At 37.1% G+C, this 19505-nt stretch overlaps 1 protein-coding gene across 1 annotated transcript in view; it reads left to right on the top strand.

Moving 5' to 3' along the window:
* The window catches only part of CNTN5 (contactin 5), a 221962-nt gene that overhangs the window by 54119 nt on the left and 148338 nt on the right, over positions 1-19505 (top strand). The window contains exon 4 of the mRNA XM_034072837.1: positions 7317-7520. Within this exon, the coding sequence (XP_033928728.1) occupies positions 7317-7520 (204 nt within the window). The remainder of the gene's footprint in view (positions 1-7316; positions 7521-19505) is intronic.

Raw genomic sequence — 19505 nt, forward strand, 5'->3', positions numbered from 1 at the left:
ACAAAGCATTTTCTATACTTTCTGGACAGTAAGTTGAATAAGTAATAAACAGTATTGGAAAAAAATACATGCACAGATATTAATAAAAACTGTCAAAGTATTAACTGAGCAATGAAATAGATTATTCTGAAGATCTAAATTTAGGAATATAACTCACTGGACATTTTTAAAGACTTGGCTGAGAATATCTGATCTTCCCTGAGGGCAAAAGAAGGTCCTGAATAAACTCACGTGGTTTTAAGTTCTTTTTGTTCACAATATTTTGATTCTTTCTGGAACAGATTTTCTTTCTTTTTTTTTTTTTTTAACTATAAAAATCATGCCAATGAACTCAAATACACTTAATAATCTAGCGTCTTTTTCCAGAAGCCGTAGTTTTGCTATATGCTCTCTGTTTTCTTTAAAGAACATATCTATGAGAAAGAGATTTCATCGGTCTTTACATGTTTCAATGACTGGGTACATTTCATACGTGTTAGATGTACAAATGAGACTATATTGATTGGTAGAATTGTGTTTCAGGTAAGTGAGCAGTAGATACAGAGCCCCCAGAGCAGAAAAGGAGCAGTTTCATTGCTAGCTGATAAATTGACAATATCTGTTTGCTCTGTGTGCATGCATTACAATGCAACAAACAAATTACCTTCATTAAGTATTTTCTTGGAGGATTAATGAGTACTGATAATAAGCCACAGCAGCACAAAGAAATGTACCAAAATTATTTATCTGGCCATGGTGGGAGGCTGGAGGAACAATCCATTACTATCATTCATCTTAGATAAAAAGAAGCCTTTTCCCCTCTAAAATCTTCATCATTAGAGAGTGCTGCATATTGCGCCCTAATTCTGTGGCTGGTGCACACAATATCCAAACAGTGACAGTGATGATAAAGGTGAAAACTGGGCTTGAGATAAAAGGTTTCATAAGGTTTCATATGTTCAGCAGGGGAGTTCTATAGTTTTCTTGTATAGTTTTCTTGCATCGTTTTCTTGCTATTTTGTGTAAACAGAATATTTCTGAATGGTAAAGCAAAGCCAACATGCAAAATTCATGATTTGCAGCTATTTATAGTAAATTCAGCCTGTGATTATGAGTGCAGGTTTTACTGGTTTTCTCTAAAAAAAAAAAAAAGAAAAGGAAGAAAAGAAGCAACTTCCTCAGAGTTGCTAAAAATCCCAGATTATCTCAGATTTTGGATGTCATTGGGCATCAGTACCATTTATTCATCAAGTACTGCCATCTTGTGGAATTGGAATAATCAGAGGAAATCCTAAAGAGGAAGAGGAATGCATTTTCCCAACCAGGATACTGGAGAAGATGTAATACTGTATCTCCCACTGCATCAAAATAGAATACACAAACCAGTCTTGTTTCTTGTACAAACACAATAACTCTGCAGAAAACACAATTATGGGATGCGTGTTTGCAGGATTTGATGACATTGATGAACTATTTAACCATTGTATTCACCGTACATTTAAGTTTTTGGTGGCCTTAAGGGAATTTCTATGGCAATTTTCTTGCTATGTCTTTGCTTGCCACCCGGAATACCACTTAGCTCAAAACACTGATGAAAAGGCTGTCCAGAAACCTCATGTTAAAAGGCTGAAACAAGCAATTTCTTAGGAAAAAAAGCCCTGAAGCAAATATGGGAAACATTCAGGCACTAACAAACACAGGAGTGAATATTTGGTGCTATCAGACTGATTCCAGCACAGCTCTTGTTACAGTACTTGAGGGTTTATTTCTTACTGACCCACAGTGACAGAAAGACTTTTGCATCACTATAGTACTGACATTTTCTGCATCAGAATAATATCTCCAGAAACACAATACAGCACTAACAAAAATGCTGATATGTCAGTATGCCGGCTTCATCCATTATGGGAAGTACTTCACATTATGACAGTTCAGAAATTAGTGTTGTTAAACAGAGAAAATAGATCTACAAAAATCATTTAAGAAATTATAGTAAACAAGATTTCACACTATAAATTCATTTTGGCAGGAGATAGATGGTCTCGACTCACTACTTTATCATTAAGTGACCTAGATCTTCACCTACACAACCCACTAAAAAGTACTTAATAAAACACAGGAACAATTGGACATTTGGAAAGGTTTCCAAGTGACCTTCAGTATACAAAGCTCCTTGGACACATTCTTCTGTAAACAGGGCTGGTCATTCATAAAGAGAAATACCAGTTTTGCAGTTACCAAAACTACTTAGATAATTTTTACAGCAGGACAGAAGTACCCAGCAGAAGAGCCCTTCAGGCCAAGCCACATGAGAATGCCAGTTTATAACTACTTCTGTAATTCATAATTTCTTTGCCTTTTTTACGCTCTGTTTCTGTTTGTGTTGATGAACAGTATCTTCATAAAAGTTTCTTTTGTGTTGGCAGTCAACTGTAATTTCCAAGAAGACCTCTGCATCATCTGTGTGGTTTTGGCATAGGTGTCACATGAAAACTACAATAGCTGGGCATAAAAATAGAAAATAAACTCAGCATATGTTTTGTAAAGATATTCCAAACTTCTGTATACTGCAGTATTCAGTTTTCTATTTCCATTTCAACTTTTTCCCTTACTGAAAGCTAAAAAAGCACACCATAGAGAAACAATTTAATCATTTTTTTCTCAAAAGGAGATGATCTCAGAAGGTTCACATCTAGAGTAATTTCTTTCTGATTTTATAGTTGTAGTTTGTCTTATTTAGATTTTGGTAGCACAGACTTTTTAGCTTCAAAATCTCTTGCAGATCATTTGTTTACCTGTCAGGCTTGAGATGCATCTCTGGAATTTAGTTTCCTATTACGCGCTTTGTGCTTAGCCAAATGACACTGATTCTAAAATATTTTAACATAAACCATTATAAGAAAATACAGGCATGAAGTAGTTCAGTGATAACTGCAGTGAGCTGTGTACAAATAGGACTAGTGTCATCTGTTTGATCTTATTCTTCTTGTTCTGAAATTCAAAATATTTACTCAGCAGTTTAATATTTTGGTAGAGTAGGGCTTCAGATAATATTTAAATGCAAGCATCTCTTCTTGTAGCATACCTGTGCTCCTGTGCTGAACTGCTGTGGGACTTGTGCCATGTAACTGTGTTTGTTGTTGATTCAGAATATTTGACTGTGCGTGTGCTGTAAATGACAGACTTGTCTATAGAATCATAGAATAGTTAGGGTTGGAAAGGACCTTAAGATCATCTAGTTCCAAGCCCCCTGCCATGGGCAGGGACACCTCACATTAAACCATGCTACCCAAGGCTTTGTCCAGCCTGGCCTTGAACACTGCCAGGAATGGAGCATTCACAACCTCCCTGGGCGACCTGTTCTAGTGCCTCACCACCCTAACAGGAAAGAATCCAGCCTGAACTTCCCTGTTCAAGTTTTAACCCATTACCCCTTGTCCTGTCACTAGAGTCCTTAATAATAGTCCCTCACCAGCATCCCTATAGGCCCCCTTCAGATACTGGAAGGATGTTATGAGTTCTCTACGCAGCCCTCTCTTCTCCAGGCTGAGCAGTCCCCTGTTCTCCAGGCTAAACAGCCCCAACTTTCTCAGCCTGTCTTCATACAGGAGGTGCTCCAGTCCCCTGATCATTCTCGTGATCTCCTCTGGACTTGTTCCAACAGTTCCATGTACTTTTTACGTTGAGGACACCAGAACTGCACACAATACTCCAAGTGAGGTCTCACAAGAGCAGAGTAGAGGGGCAGGATCACCTCCTTTGACCTGCTTATCATGCTCCTTTTGATGCAGGCCGGAATATGGTTGGCTTTCTGGGCTGTAAGCACACACTGAAGCTGGCTCATGTTCATTTTCTCATTGACCAAACACCTCCAAGTCCTTCTCTGCAGGGCTGCTCTGAATCTCTTCTTTGCCCATCCTACAGGTGTGACTGGGATTGCTCTGACCCAGATGAAGGATCTTGCACTTGTTATGGTTAAACTTCATGAGGTTGGCATCAGCCCACCTCACAAGTGTGTTGAGGTCCCTCTGGATGGCATTCCTTCCCTTCAACAGAACCACAGAGATTGGTGTCATTGGCAAACTTGCTGACGGTGCACTCAATTCCACTGTCCATGTCACCAATAAAGATGTTGAACAAATAATAGACATCAATGTTTTAAATCTTGATTCTCCATAATTCTTTATCAGTTATTTTTATGTATCATTGCAATTATTTGGGTATTCTCTTATCCACAATACTGCCAGAAGAGAACAAAAACCAAAACAAAAGAAAACAAAGCAACCCCCCCAGGTTTTGTACTTGGGCAGACTTAAGTATGAATTCTGTGATGTTAATTTTGCTGGCATATAAACTGGGAACAGTCAGAGCCACAGAGTACAAACACTAGTGCATGTTCCATCCTCTACTATGGTTTCAAATCTGTAAGTGTGCACCATTTGTGCAATGGGTCATTGTCAAGGTATACCCATTTTCCCATAATTGCAGTCATTCTTTTAACACTCTTTTGTAGAATAACTTCTGCAAGATCATCCATCTATTTCTGTCAGCTAAAGACTGTTGGGACCCCAGATCCCAAGCCAGCTGTGGTTGTTTCTGACTGTTCTGCATAGAATGCATTGGAAATTGCAGAGTTTCCCGAGGTATTTCCATTGAAGCCTATACATGCTGTATGGACATAACCTTAAAAATTATATTTAACAATTGGCTGAACTCATTGACCAGGTCTAATAGGAAAGGAACTTCATGAAGTGTGTACGGGGCTTTTCACTTTCAAAAAAGATGCAGAATTCCAGACCAGTTCCAGAGCTGAGCATTCAGATGCAAAGTGTTTAAGTATTTTAAAAATGTATTTTCAGGGTGTTGCTGTTTAGAAATGAAAAACAGGAGTAATTCCTTCAATGTCAATGCAATGACAATGATGTAAAAGTAAACTGTTAGCACTTTTGTCTAGTGGACAAAACTGGATGCCTGGCCAGAACACAGATGGTGTAGGTGTGCACAAATAACATCTTGAAATCTGTTCCTTAGGAGTATTTCTAATTTATAAATGAATTATTAACTTCATATGGTTTTTCGACTACAAGTGGAGAAAATTCTGTTCTACATGAGCTACCAATGAACCCACAATGATGACTACTTTGCATTTGGTTTGAACTACTTTTAAGCCAGAGCAACTAATAAGGCTGATTACTTTCCATCTGAATTGGTAACAGGTGTCTTCAGTTAAACTCATTGCCTTGTTATTGCATTTGCCTTGAACTTGTATGCTTATTGTCACTTTGTAGAATTTTATGCAGCCATGAATCATTTCTACCAGGTAAGACATGGTAGCAAAAGCGGCAATGAAATTTTGGGGGCTAACTAGTATTTTGTCTTTGGAACTTTTGAACACTTGGGGACTCTCTGTGAGCCCTGAATTCCTCAGGCTTTTGTGTAACCTCTCAGAATTACAATTAGCTCTGAAGAAGGTTTCAAGCAAAAAGTCAGTGGTTAATCCTTTAACATTGCATAGTTGTACTAATTCTATCATTTTTTTCATGAGAAAATGTTCATCTAACTTAAAAACTAGACAGAACTTCTTCAGAATTAATCCAGAGCATCCTGCATCTCTGCATCACTGTTGTGACCTATTTAAACTGTTGTCATATATTGGTTAAAAACAGTAATTGTGCTTTACTGTTACTTTCTGGTCACTGTATGAGGGAACAGTACAATGTAAGGATCGAAAGAACAGATCAGTTGGAACTTCTACTGCTTTCCGCACTGTTCCAGTCAAACCACACTATGGCATATATTTAACTAGGCTGTTAATGTATTTCACACTTCCTGTACTGTGAACAGCTATACCAGTTCCTTTCCCATCATTAGCAGAAAAAGACACAAAAAAAAATTTTTTTGAGGTGTTTCCTCTCCTTTAACCCTTTCATTTTCCAACTAACTTTATGTAAAGAAAACATTTTGACTGTAGTGGGGGTAAAAGTATGAGGGAACCAGGCTGACGTATGTGCAATTGCTGTCTTCATATTGCTGTTGAAGCTGAGAGTAGTCACCTAAGAATTCTGAGCCTAAAAACTTGGAACTTGCTATATGAATGGAGCACTTTGCAATAAAGTTTTGGAGCAGCAGTAAAGACTTTTTGTACCTGAACTAGCTTTGGCTTTTGTGATTTTGGAGTCTATTCTATAAAAACTATCATGGGGGGAGATTATGGAAGAAATTCCTTATAGCAAATGTTCCGGTTTAATTAGTGAATCTATTTTTAAAGTGTAAAGACAAAATGAATCAATGAAAGATAAGATTGAAAGGAGAACAGCATGTATAAAAGTATACTTAAGGTTACGCCTTTAAAGTCTCAATTGGTGGAACTCCACATGAATAATTCCCTGAAAGGAATTCCCTGCTAAATCAGAATCTCATTAACTTTACTGATACTTCTAATGCTGAGATATTAATGTGTCTAGGTTTTTAATAAATCATGATGTGACCTCATACAGAATAATAGGAAATAATCTTTTTTTTTCTCAACTAACTATTATGAGTATAAAGGGAAAAACTTTTCAGGCGAACAAAATGATTCATAGGATAAAATAAGAACCAAGCTACTGGCTTTAATTACCATTTTTAAAAATTACCAATTAATTAACATTTTTGAAAAGTACTTTGATCCCTCAGATTATGAGGTGAAGCAGTTGGTAGCTTCGGTTTAAGGAATTATTCATGGATTGTAGGGACTGAAGCTGCATATAGGAAGGGATCTGAGGTTCTTCAGAGAAGCAGATGTAGAAGACAGAAGTGTAGTGCAGTAATATGACTAATAAAAAATGTTAAGCAGTTATTAGAATCTGCTGATTTTAAAAAACTGATGTTCAGAAAAAAAAACTCTTTATGCACATAGTTGCCAAAGTTATCCCTAGCACTATAGGAAGCATTTTGATATATTTCACTGTCAATCTGAACGAGTAGAGAAAAGAGTGCTTTTTATATTATTTTTGGCTTGACCTGAATGATTAGAAAGGGAAATTATCTGATATTTTATGGATGTTCTCTGAATCAATTGAATAATTTCATTTTTCTTTTCTGAACTAAATCTTTCTTCGCAGGAAAGTGGTGGACTTGGTGTTTATGCTATTTGCAAAATTCCAAGGGGAGGAAAAAAAAATCTTCTCTTCAATTTTAAATTCAATAAAAAGTTTAAAGCTTTTTTTTCTTTCTTTGCTAGACTAATTCAATAAAATTAATTAACTTTATTTATTGGGTGTATCCATTAACATGACAGAGTCTTGTTTCAATAATTACTTTATCACTTCTTTTTTTTTTTCTCTCTGTTCTTTTAGAGATCATCTATAGCTGGGTATTTAATGAATTCCCATCTTTTGTGACAGAAGACAGCAGACGCTTCATCTCTCAGGACACAGGCAATCTCTACATCTCCAAGGTGCAAACATCTGATGTTGGCAGCTATATATGCCTGGTAAAAAACACAGTGACAAATGCCAGAGTTTTGAGTCCTCCTACACCTCTGACACTGAGAAATGATGGTAAGAAAGGCATTATTTCTGGGTACCATATGGAAGTAAAAATACTAAGCCAAAAATATTCTATTTAATTTAAGAACCATGATTTTATTGTTTTTCAATATATGCATGCATTTACTGCAGCAACCAGCAAAGGAAAGGTGCTCAGAGAGACAGTTTCTTTTAAAACATCTAACAGTTGTGAGAATATTTAGACCTCCGAAGGCTGAGGTGCAATCCCACACCTCCTGATGTATTTCATTTAGAACAGTTACTCCTTGCTATTCTGGTGCTCTGTCACTGACAGAGAGAAACAGATCTCCTTTCTCAGTAATGTCTGTTTCTTTAGGGCTCTGTTCAGTTGCCTCAACACAGGTGGCCCCTGCTACACTGAGACACCCTCAGGCACCTGAGACATGCACGGGGGGACTGGCAAATACCACACAGGGCATACAGATAAGCAGCAGGATGCCAAGAGGTGCATTCATGCATTTCAGATGACACAAGGCACACATGGTTAGACAGCTGAGCAGAGGTTGTATTGCTTAAAACTTTACCTGTTGCTGCACTAAAGACACGTAGCACTTCAACACTGCAGTTCAATACACTGAATAAGTATCACCAAGAGCACTGCAATAGCTTTGATTATAATAATAGTTACCCAGGTAGTTTGGGATTTCATCAAGGCATATAACTGCAGTATTTTTTTTCTGTAAATAAATACCTAAATCTTATTATGAAGAAGTGTCTTAGGATTTTTCCACCCCAAAATCAAAAGAAAATACCTTGCAATATTTCTTATAGAACAGCATGACATTTCAATATAAATGATATGTAACTCCAATTCTTTCAGAATATCTGCCTATAGCGACAATTGTGTTATTTGCTTTTTGCAGATAAAAGATTCATATTTATTACAATATAATTGCCTTTTGGTTTGTTTTTTGTCAAAATAATGCTATTTTTGAGAGTAATAATTAATAATTCCATGTCTATATTTTCCGATTTCCGAGATGTTCCACATTTAATGATGCTTTCTAGTTCTTTAGAAAACATTTCAGCAATTCAGCATATGTGAATCCATACTTGCATAAATCAGAGAGATTGATCATGGATCATAGAGAGAGGAGAGAAAGAGATTTTGAGGCTTTTATCTTGCCTGTAGCTTTTTCTAGAACCGAGGTTGGTCCTATGCTGTAGAAGGTGCATATAAACATAGATGACTTCTTAGTTTAACAGAGTAAGTAAAAAATGTCTCCACAGATTAGAATGGAATTAAGTTAATGTTCATCATAACAAGTTGAAATTTCTCTCTGCACAGCATGCAGCCTCCACAGCAAAAAGCTGAATCTTTTAGTGTATCATTTACTATTTTCTTTTGCTGGCTTAGTAACTATGCTAATTATCAAATTTCAAGTGTTTAGTTTTACTGATTTAAAACAAACAAACAAAACAACAAAATTGACTGTATATGCTTCTGTTTAGTCCAGCTTTGTGCAGAAATTCAACAATTAAATACCCACATCATACTAACAGTACATAGGCACACAGTACAGTTTAAGAAATAGAGTAAATAAGAATAAAGGTAGCAGTCTACATCTCTGAGCTAAGAAACACAATCTGTGAAGGAAAACTGCACAGATTTTTCTAAATGTCAAGTGGGTAGTATATACCAGCCTGAAGCAAATTCGTGTTTCACGGCTGACTGTCATATAACTGTCATAATCCAACCTTCTGATCTGCACTGGAGTATTGGGGAGGCATTTGTACATGGATGAACTGCTCCTCAACAGTTTCGCAGTTCCTTTTTTTTTCACATGCATAATTTCTACCAGGCTTCCATGTGTTAATTTTTATCTGTTGGAATCTCTGAAAAGCCCCTTTATTCCAATGAAGTTCTTTAGTATTTCTTAGTAGATTGCTCGCTTTCCTATATGACCAAGCAAGTTTCTCAGTGAAGAGACCGAGATTGTCTGCCTAACTCTGCAGTCTCCACAAACCTACCTTGAAAATCATTCAGGAAAATTCTGGTTGCGCAAACATATTTATGATTTATGACCTCTGCCATCTTAGGAAGTTCTGCTTCCTCCACACAATGCAATAATAATGGACCTTTTAAAAACTAATATAAAAGTTCCAGTAATGGTAGTATGCCTTTTCTTTGTGATAGAAATTGCTTTAGGTTATATTGCCTTGTTCATTGGCAGATAAAAAAGGCCAATGACAGAATTTTGAAAATACGTATTCATTATATTCCAAAACCAGGGATAATATAGCTGCTGAAAAGAAGTGCCCAGTAAAGTTAAAGAAAATTAGAGTAATTTGTGGAGAAAGAAACAGCTGAGGATGGACCCTAATAACAGAGGAATTAAGAACATCTAAGCAGCTGAAAATTTGTTTGAAACTATGTTGCTGAGTTACATGATTTTGAATATGGCTTTTTAAGCTTTTTTAATTTTTAAAAAGTAGCAAACGGATTTGTCAGAAGCCACAGGAAGGGCATGTGTTTTTAAGCAGCTTTTACAAAAGCTACAATATAAATAAAACTATTTATATAGTCTATATTCTCATATGGACATATGTATTATTAACTCAAAATTCAACTTCATATACTTATTGTCATTTACTGATTTTGATATATAAAGAGTACCTGCACCCAGGAGACTGGACAGCTTGTGACAAAAGGTACTCTTATACCAACATTGGTCTCATCTATGGGGAAGATACCAAAATAAATTTAGGCTTTCTGTCAAACTGCAGAAACGTAGGAACTTCCTGGGCTTTTATTAATCTTCTGTTTCTTTTGTATGTGTCTCAAAGGGGAACTTAGCTCCATGATATGAAGCAAATTAAATAAAAACATCAAGAAATCCTTCAATGGATTCTGAATAAAATTAATATCTCACTTGTCCAGATGTCCTTGACAATCTGTCATTTCATACAATTCAATTTTACTTCAAGTTGGGTTATAAAAACACTCTAAAATTCTAGCTGAGCAAATAAAAAGTTTTAGCAGAAAAAAAAAGTATTACTCATAATTTCATTAATTGCCTTTATAATGCATTAGAAACTTTGAAGAATTATTTAATAACTGCTTACAAATAATACACAGGTTGTTAAAATGGATCTTTGCAGGCTTGGATGCCGATTGGGAGCAGTAAATTATCTTGACTAATAAAACCAACAGAAAGCCTCTTCAAATTTAGGAAATAAAAACCAAGGGAGTACAAAATATTTGATGCTTGATTATGTAAGGCAGTTGTTTCAAGTTCACACAATTTCATTCCAGTTTTTCTTCCTTTTTTATATTTTTTTTATTTCTCTTGAAAAGATGTTAACTTTAACTTTATTACTGTGCAGATGAGAATTAAGTAATTCTTCATTTTATCTCTGTGTAGATACTGCCTAGTGCTTTGCTTCAGTGAAGTTTCCAGGAAAACAAACAAACCAACAAACAAAACCCTGTACAGTATCAGACATCAGAGGATATTTTCTACTGTGTTCCATTATACCAAAGTAGTTAATACCTCAACAGAGGTCGGTGTATCTAACCAGACATACACTCACATAACTGAATGCAGGCCTTCAAATTTTTTTGCCATGTCACCATAGTTCTCCAATCTGAATCTTGTCTGTCCTAATACTGTTGATTAATTCTATGTGATTAAGAGTCTCACATAATGATAAAATTGTATAATTCTTGAAGAATTAGAATCATAGAATCATAGAACAGTTATGGTTGGAAAGGACCTTAAGTTCATCTAGTTCCAGCCCCCCTGCCGTGGGCAGGGATACCTCACACTAAACCATGTCACAAAAGTCTCTGTCCAACCTGGCCTTTAACACTGCCAGGGATGAAACATTCACAGCTTCCCTGGGCAACCCATTCTAGTGCCTCATCACCCTTACAGTAAAGAACTTCCTCCTCATATCCAATCTAATCTTAAGGATGCTAATTTCTGCTTTTCCATGATGGAATGTGTTCTGCATGTGTTTATTCAGGTTGAACTTGGGGATATGTTGTTTGGACATCACTGGGTTATCTAAAGATCTCTTTCCCAGCATTGAAAAAAGTTTGGGAGAAATCATAGAAATGTCCCCATTTGTGAAAATTAATCAATAAAAAGGACCAGCATAGGATGGTTAGTTCTTAAATAATACATGCAAATAAAGATAGAGCAAAATCAACAGTTTCACAGACATAGGCTATTTTCGCCCCCAAAGAATGCTGACAGTTGTTAATTAACTGATAACTAACATTAAAAAGATGCACTTAAAGATTAACCCCAACGTTTATGGTCTGCCAGTTTTCCCCTTCCAGAAACGCATAGATCTTTTCTTTAGTACTTGCATTACTAGCTTTGTCTTCTAATATGTTTATTCATATGAAGCTGAATTCTAGAAGACACAAACCATACCTATACTATAATGAGAGCTGAAAATACTTACACAGCTCTGACTTAATCCTGACAGGTTTTCTGGAGTTTCTGACCTTGTACACTGCCTCTTTTGTGTGGGTTATATTACAGTTAACTTGCACTTTTAAGTGTCCAGTCACATCTTATAAAATAATTGTTCAAATCCATAAAAACCATGCTAGGTTGGCTAGAAACTGTGGGATCTGCTCCTAATGCTGCAGGACAGAGCGTAAACCTGAAATGATCCTACTTTGATTTGCTTTAAAGCAGAGCCAAACTGTCTGGGCAAAATCAAGTTTGATCTCTAGCTGTATACAAAGACGGATAGCACTGACAGAGGCATCAAAGTACACAAGGTCTGCTTTAGGGGGAAGGCTCATAAATTGCCAATGTCCTTGCACAGCTATTACTCTTGTAGTAAAGATGTTGTTTCTCCACTAAAATTGTAGTAAGGTTTTAATGATGGGTCATAATGAAACTGAAAATAAAAGACTTCCCACAGTCTTTGCTTTTATAATAAAAATACATCCTTCAATGGTTACAGGTATTCTGAAGAAACACTGTTTGTTTCATTCTGGCTCTTGTGCTTAGATCCCATTACACAGTTGTCAAAAATAATAGGATGAAAGGCAGGATTAAAAAAAAAGCAACAGGGTAATCTTAATTAAAAAAGAAAACAAAGACATAAAATTAGAGGGGGGAAGATTGTTGGTTTTGCTTTAAAGCATAAAATAAATGAGCTCAAGAAAAAATTGTTCCTCTAAATTCAGTTCAGGATTAGGAATGATGTTGCATCAAGTGGTAGCTATTAAAATTTCAGACAGACTGTGGTGTTAATGTTATAACTAACTGACTAAATTAAAGTTTCAGCAAATCATAGAACAGAATCACAGAATAGTTAGGGTTGGAAAGGTCCTTAAGATCATCTAGTTCCAACCTCCCTGACACTGGCAGGTACACCTCACCCTAGACCATGTCACCTAAGGCTCTGTCGAACCTGCCCTTCAACACTGCCAGGGATGGAGCATTGATAATGAAAATAACCTTTATATTTTCAAATGGTTTTAAATGATTAAAAATGGTCATTACTCATGTTTTGCATCTTACTGTTTGAGCATCTTAAATAAAAAATTCACAAGCGACTGCTTGCTTTGCAGTCCTGTGGTAAGGCATAATGTTCAAATAAGAATAAGTTGTCAGTTTGGTGTTTTTGTCAACATAGTAAAATAATTTAACTGCAAACAGTAGACTTTTTGCTTGAGGTTAGGACTAGAGTAAAATTATAACAAGGATTTGTTGCTGTTGTGTCTAAAAAAAAGGGGTATTTCAACAGCTGTTATTAATGGAAATGTTAGTGTTGGTTGGATCTCTCTTATTGAGGAAATAATAGGTTCTTGTATTTTCCTGGCTACATGAGTAGTCTCAACTGGAAAACATTTCCCATTTAGGAAGCTCTTTCCAGTTAATTAGGTAACAGTGACAATTAGAGCAACACTGCTTTGTGACCTAATTGATCAGAAACGAATGAAAAATTCTTTCTGGGATACTGCAATAATTTTTACACTTTATATATAATATATAATAATTTTGACAGTACCTGACTGAAAAGGGGATATTTTGTTTTCATCCTGTAGAAGAATGATGCGCGTTACAAGAAAAATGGAACTTAAGGTCATATTTGAAGTACAAACAATTATGTCATTTACTGTAGGAGAAATGGAGTTCTTTGAAAAATGTGAACATGCCATCAGGAAGATAATTAAAAACCCCATGAAAATCAGGTGCTCCTCTTAATAACTTAGATTAAATAAATAGCTTTTGTGAACCTGACCTGGATGAAAAGTAGGCAAAAATAAACATTGGCCAATAATGCCCCAGAAAAATCTTCTACAGGTTTCTTGTGCCATGTTCAACACAGTCTCCTCCCCTGTAAAAAAAAAAAACAACAACAAAACAAACAAAAAAAACCCCCAAACCAAACAAAACAATTGTTAGTTCTTTTGGCTTTTTGTTGATCATGTTCTTTAACCTCTCAAGCAACACGTATGGTCTAATATGGGGGAGTCCTGATTTTTGTTTATGTGTATGGGTGCTCAGAGAAATTATTTATATACAGAGTCTGAAAATGTTCAAGTTATCAAGTTTCCATACAACTGTATCTGCATAAATCTTCATACTGGAGTGCTGTATATACAAATCATTCAGATGCCCTCACTCAGCTCCAAATATCCAAAGGGTGAAATTCAATTTCATACTGTGTGCTGGGCTTATAGAAGAGCTTAGTTTCTAAATTACAGGTATGTGAGAAATTTTATGGATTGAAGTCTAGGTTATGACTCAGTAAAGACTCCTTTACATAGAGAGAGCCAGCAACCTTGGTCACAGTTACTGCCTGCTTGATGTTTTCAAACACAGGAAAACAGAGATCTCTGTGGCCCAAACTGTAGTCTATTCTGGCCTCTTATTTAAAGAACTAGAGAGAACATCGCTGCACCCTTCATTGCTTATTCTGAGATTACCTCATTACTTTTGTGTCCTTAAGATTTGCCCCAGTTCCCTTCAGTCATAACACAACCACTTACAACTGAAAATGAAGTGCTTTTAATTGTATTTACCATTTAAGACAGGTAGAAAGCTTGTATGTATATATTACAAACATACATAACATTTATTAGTCTTAAATAAGTAATTTTAAAATGTTTCCAGATCAGAATAGTGTTTCTATAAAGGGCTTTCTCAATAAAGTTCAGAGAGTAACTCCTGGACTAGTGAAATGCAGTGTAATGCTGTTCTGGTTTTTGCTCAGAGTTAATTTTCCTCTTAGTAACTGATACAATGAGTGCCTGGGTGGTATTTAATTGCTGGCTCATGTTAAAACACGGCAAATATATAGATGAATTGTAAAGTGGGAAGAGGAAAGTTTTGTTTAAATTTTAGTTAATCATTTTGTTTTGGTTAAGTGTGACCTTCTACATTTATAACTTCATAATTAGAAATGCATAAACATCTAATCGCTTAGTTGTAAACTAAAGAATTTTTGTTCCCTTCTTGTGATGTATTATGAATTACTAAATTTTCTCTAATATTAGGACAGATTCTAGAATTTCCATCTAGTATATATGATTTGCTCTCTGAGTAACATGAAAACATTGTTGGTGCTTTACTGTTCAGTGTATTGTAGAATGCAGTTTCACATGAGCATCTTTAGGGCTTTTCAAAGGGTAAATCTATAGCTCAAGACTCGACTAAGAGATCCCTAAGTGAAAGGAATTCTGTTGGCTGTTATCATAACAAAGCCATTCCCACAGTAAAATTTTAGAGATTTGGAGCAGGTGCTGGTCCCTCCACTTTGAATGAGGTTAATGGCAAGTGAGTCAATAAATTCCTCCCAATGAACTGCAAATTTCTGCTGCAGTCAGGATATAATGGTGGGTATCATCATTATATTCAAATTAATTTGGTTTGTGTTGTGCATTTACTGTCATTGTGAATGTGTGTACTCAGGGGTCTTTCTTCAAAAATATATTTGGAAACATTTAATGGTGCAGATCTTCAGGGAAAATGTTAAATATTCATTTGTCAGAAAAAGACCCATACCAGATAGAACCACTGTTTGCATCAGACATTCTTGATAGGAGAAGAATTTATTCATTAGCATGCCTGCCATAGTTTCTTTGTCAATTTTTTTTTATGTTTTGTTATATTCCGAATTATGAATCTTGTTCATAATTACAAGGCGGTAGGAAACTCAATTTCTAATATGAATTTCTTAGGCAGCAGGACAAGTTCATTACTCCTTGAGAGGTTTCTCAGAAACTGAGAGGAACATCAAAACCAATACAAATCCCCAATAATTTTGTGATTAGAGCAATATCCAGGCTTTAAGAGAACCAGATTAACATTCCTCCACCATCTGATTTAGATCAGGGACTTTCTTAATCACTGAACTACAGGGGTTTTATCATTTGCTAATAAAATAATGGTAAGTATAAAATTGTGCCTAATCTTTCTCTTAAGTATAGAAAAACTTTGGCTTTCATTTTCTCCCTAGCTCTGTAATTATGTTTGACCAGGAATCCTATATTCTTTTCTAGCTAGTGTCTTAAAAGTAGTGTCTTAAAAGCTTATCAGTCACTTGTTCGAGTATTCCCTGTAAATGTTCCATACAAAATTAGTTTCTGAAGTAAGTTAAAGTCCTATTACTTAAATCAGTTTGGAACAAACACAAATTGTTTTAGCTGACAGGGTTTAAGGAGCCATCATGGAAGCTTATGTTCTGGGAGATTTAGGGGATAGTTAATATATATGGAAGACTAATGGAACAGAAGCATTAGCCTCTACACAGTTGGAGTAAGCTGGAGTGAGATGATGTGTCATGATTTCTCAGCCATCTGTTAATTTTTCCCCATGAAAGCAAGAAAACTTCTTGACTAACATTTTTTTTTCTTCTTGATTCACAATTTTTCTGCACTCTTCGTCTGAGCTGTAAAAGTCATGGAGTAGGAGGTTAAATGAAGAAGTAGAGCAGTTCTTTTCAAAGTGATAATGACTGATATCCTCTCTGTAGCTTTTTTGCTTGTTCTTAGCTGAAAGGTCTGCCAGTCAGAAAGTGATCTTGCTACTTTATTCCATTCTCCATTTCCATTAAATGGCCAAAAGGAAATAGTGTAGTTTTAGCTGTAGCAATATCTGCAAATGTTTGAAATTTTATTGCATCTGTTCTAGGGGTATGTGAGCACCTCACAATCTGTGTTTGTCACATTGTTGTGATATAGTGAAATGTATCGTCTCTAGTGAGACCTCAGTTGGTGTAGAGTTATGGTGTCCCCAACATAAGAAAATATGAAACTTGGAGCAAGTCCAGAGGAGGCCATGAGAATGATCAGGGGGCTTGAGCACCTCCCATGTAAAGACAAGGCTGAGAAAATTGGGGCTATACAGCCTGGAGAAAAGAAGCTGTGTGGAGACTTCATAGTAGCCTTCCAGTACCTAAATGGGACCTATAAGGATACTGGAGCAGGACTCTTCATCAGGGACTGTAGTGATAGGATAAAAGGTAATGGATTCAATCAGGGAAGATTTAGGTTAGGTAAAAGGAAGAAGTTCTCTGTGGTGGTGGTGAGGCACTGGCACAGGTTGCCTAAGAAAACTGTGGGTGTTCTATCCTTGGCAATGTTCAAGGCCAGGCTGGACAGAGCTTTGAGCATCCTGGTCTAGTGGAAGGTATCCCTGCCCATGTAAGGGGGGTTGGAACTTGATGAGATTAAGGTCCTTTCCGAGTCTAAGCATTCTGTGAATCTATAATTCTTTTTTTTTGATAGAAAACTAAAATGCAGACAACAGCGTAGTGAAGGATTCATAGGACACTTTGCATAGTAAAGACTTGAACTCAAACCACAGATTTGCAGCCAAGTCAGAAGAACAACTTAAATGAAACCACTTATTAAAATTAAATCTGATTTTATTAATATTTTTTCTTAGCTGGGTTGGAGAATATGTGATTTCTGGAGAATTGCTCTATGAAATATAACCCATATTTTCAAGGAGGGGAAAATGGATGACCCGGGGAATTACAGACCAGTCAGTCTCACCTCTGTGCCTGGCAAAATCTTGGAGCAGATTCTCCTGGAAGGCATGCTAGGGCACATGAAAAAACAACAAGGTGCTTGGTGACAGCCAACATAGCTTTACTAGGGGAAAATCCTTCCTGACTGATTTCGTGGCCTTCTATGACGGGGCTCTGGAAACGATGGATGGGGTGGAGCAGTTGATGTCATCTCCCTGGACTTGTGCAAAGTGTTCGACACTGTCCCACACGACATCCTTGTCTCTAAATTGGAGAGACATCAGTTTGATAGATGAACCACTCAGTGGATAAAGAACTGGCTGGATGGCTGCAAGCAAAGAGTTATAGTCAACGGTTCAATGTCCAGCTGGAGACCAGTAACGAGTGATGTCCCTCAGGGAGCGGTGTTGGGACCGGTCTTGCTCAACATCTTTGTGGGTGACATGGACAGGGGTATTGAGTGCGCTCTCAGCAAGTTTGCCAATGACACCAAGCTCTGTGGTTCTGTTGATACGCTGGAGGGAAGGAATGCCATTCAGAGTGACCTTGACACGCTTGTGAGGTGAGCTGATGCCAACCTCATGAAGTTTAACCATGACAAGTGCAAGGTCCTACACCTGGGTTGGAGCAATCCCAGGCACAGCTACAGGTTGGGCAAAAAGGAAATTCAGGGCAGCCCTGCAGAGAAGGACTTGGGGGTCTTGGTCAATGAGAAAATGAACATGAGCCAGCAGTGAGCACTCACAGCCCAGAAAGCCAACCATATTCTGGGCTGCATCAAAAGAAGTGTGGCCAGTAGGTGGAAGGAGGTGATCCTGCCCCTCTACTCTGCTCTTGTGAGACCTCACTTGGAAGTATTGTGTGCAGTTCTGGTGTCCTCAACATAAAAAGGACCTGGAACTGTTAGAACAAGTCCAGAGGAGGGCTCTGAGGATGATCAGGGGACTGGAGCACCTCCTGTATGAAGACAGGCTGAGAAAGTTGGGGCTGTTCAGCCTGGAGAAGACTGTGTGGTCTCATAGCAGCCTTCCAGTATCTGAAGGGGGGCTACAGAGGGATGCTGGTGAGGGACTCTTCATTAGGGACTGTAGTGATAGGACAAGGGGTAACGGGTTGAAACTTAAACAGGGGAAGTTTAGATTGGATATAAGGAGGAAGTTCTTTACTGTAAGGGTGGTGAGGTACTGGAATGGGTTGCCCAGGGAGGTAGTGAATGCTCCATCCCTGGCAGTGTTCAAGGCCAGATTGGATGAAGCCTTGGGTGATATGGTTTAGTGTGAGGTGTCCCTGCCCATGGTAGGGGGGTTGGAACAAGATGATCTTGAGGTCCTTTCCAATCCTAACTATTCTGTGATTCTATGATATTTGCATGATCGTAAAAAAAATCCTGAAGGACCAAATAGGGAAATCAACTCTTCTATAAATATTGAGAACCATTTCTGCCCACGTGACTAACAAACCATTAATTATAATAAGGTCAAGCTGTGCTTGGTCCTGAAATATTTTCAGTAATTTGAATCAGTGCCTTTTTCAGTAATTATAGATACAGCAGAAAGGTGTTTTATCTCAGTTGAACTTCACCTAGCCAAGGAAGACCCTGGCTGGCTAGACAGGCATGAGGCGAGCTTCCCTCACAGGCATTGAAAGGGCAGACACAAAGAGTGAGAAATGTAAGGTGGGATTGTTTCAGAATAAAACCCAGGGCCAAGATTTACTTAAACAAGAAAATTGGGTTTTAGCCCTTTATTTCATCCCAGAAGAAAATTCAAGATCTGGTAAGTTAAAATTTTAAGTAGTGTTTCATACCAATCACAAATTCAGCACTACCCACATCTATACTCAGCTGAAAAGCACAGCTTGTAAAATAAGGACTGTAATAAACTAACTAAAGAAGCCCAAGGAAGACTGAATCGTGGAAGTCATCTCTGGGAGGGGAAAAGGTTGTCCAAAATGGAATAACTTCATGGGAAGGCACAGCACAGGAGCATTGAGAGGCTCCCCATTCTACAGTGCTCAGACCACATG

This window comes from Melopsittacus undulatus, chromosome 2 (assembly GCF_012275295.1).
Source record: "Melopsittacus undulatus isolate bMelUnd1 chromosome 2, bMelUnd1.mat.Z, whole genome shotgun sequence".
In the NCBI taxonomy this organism is placed as follows: Eukaryota; Metazoa; Chordata; class Aves; order Psittaciformes; family Psittaculidae; genus Melopsittacus; species Melopsittacus undulatus.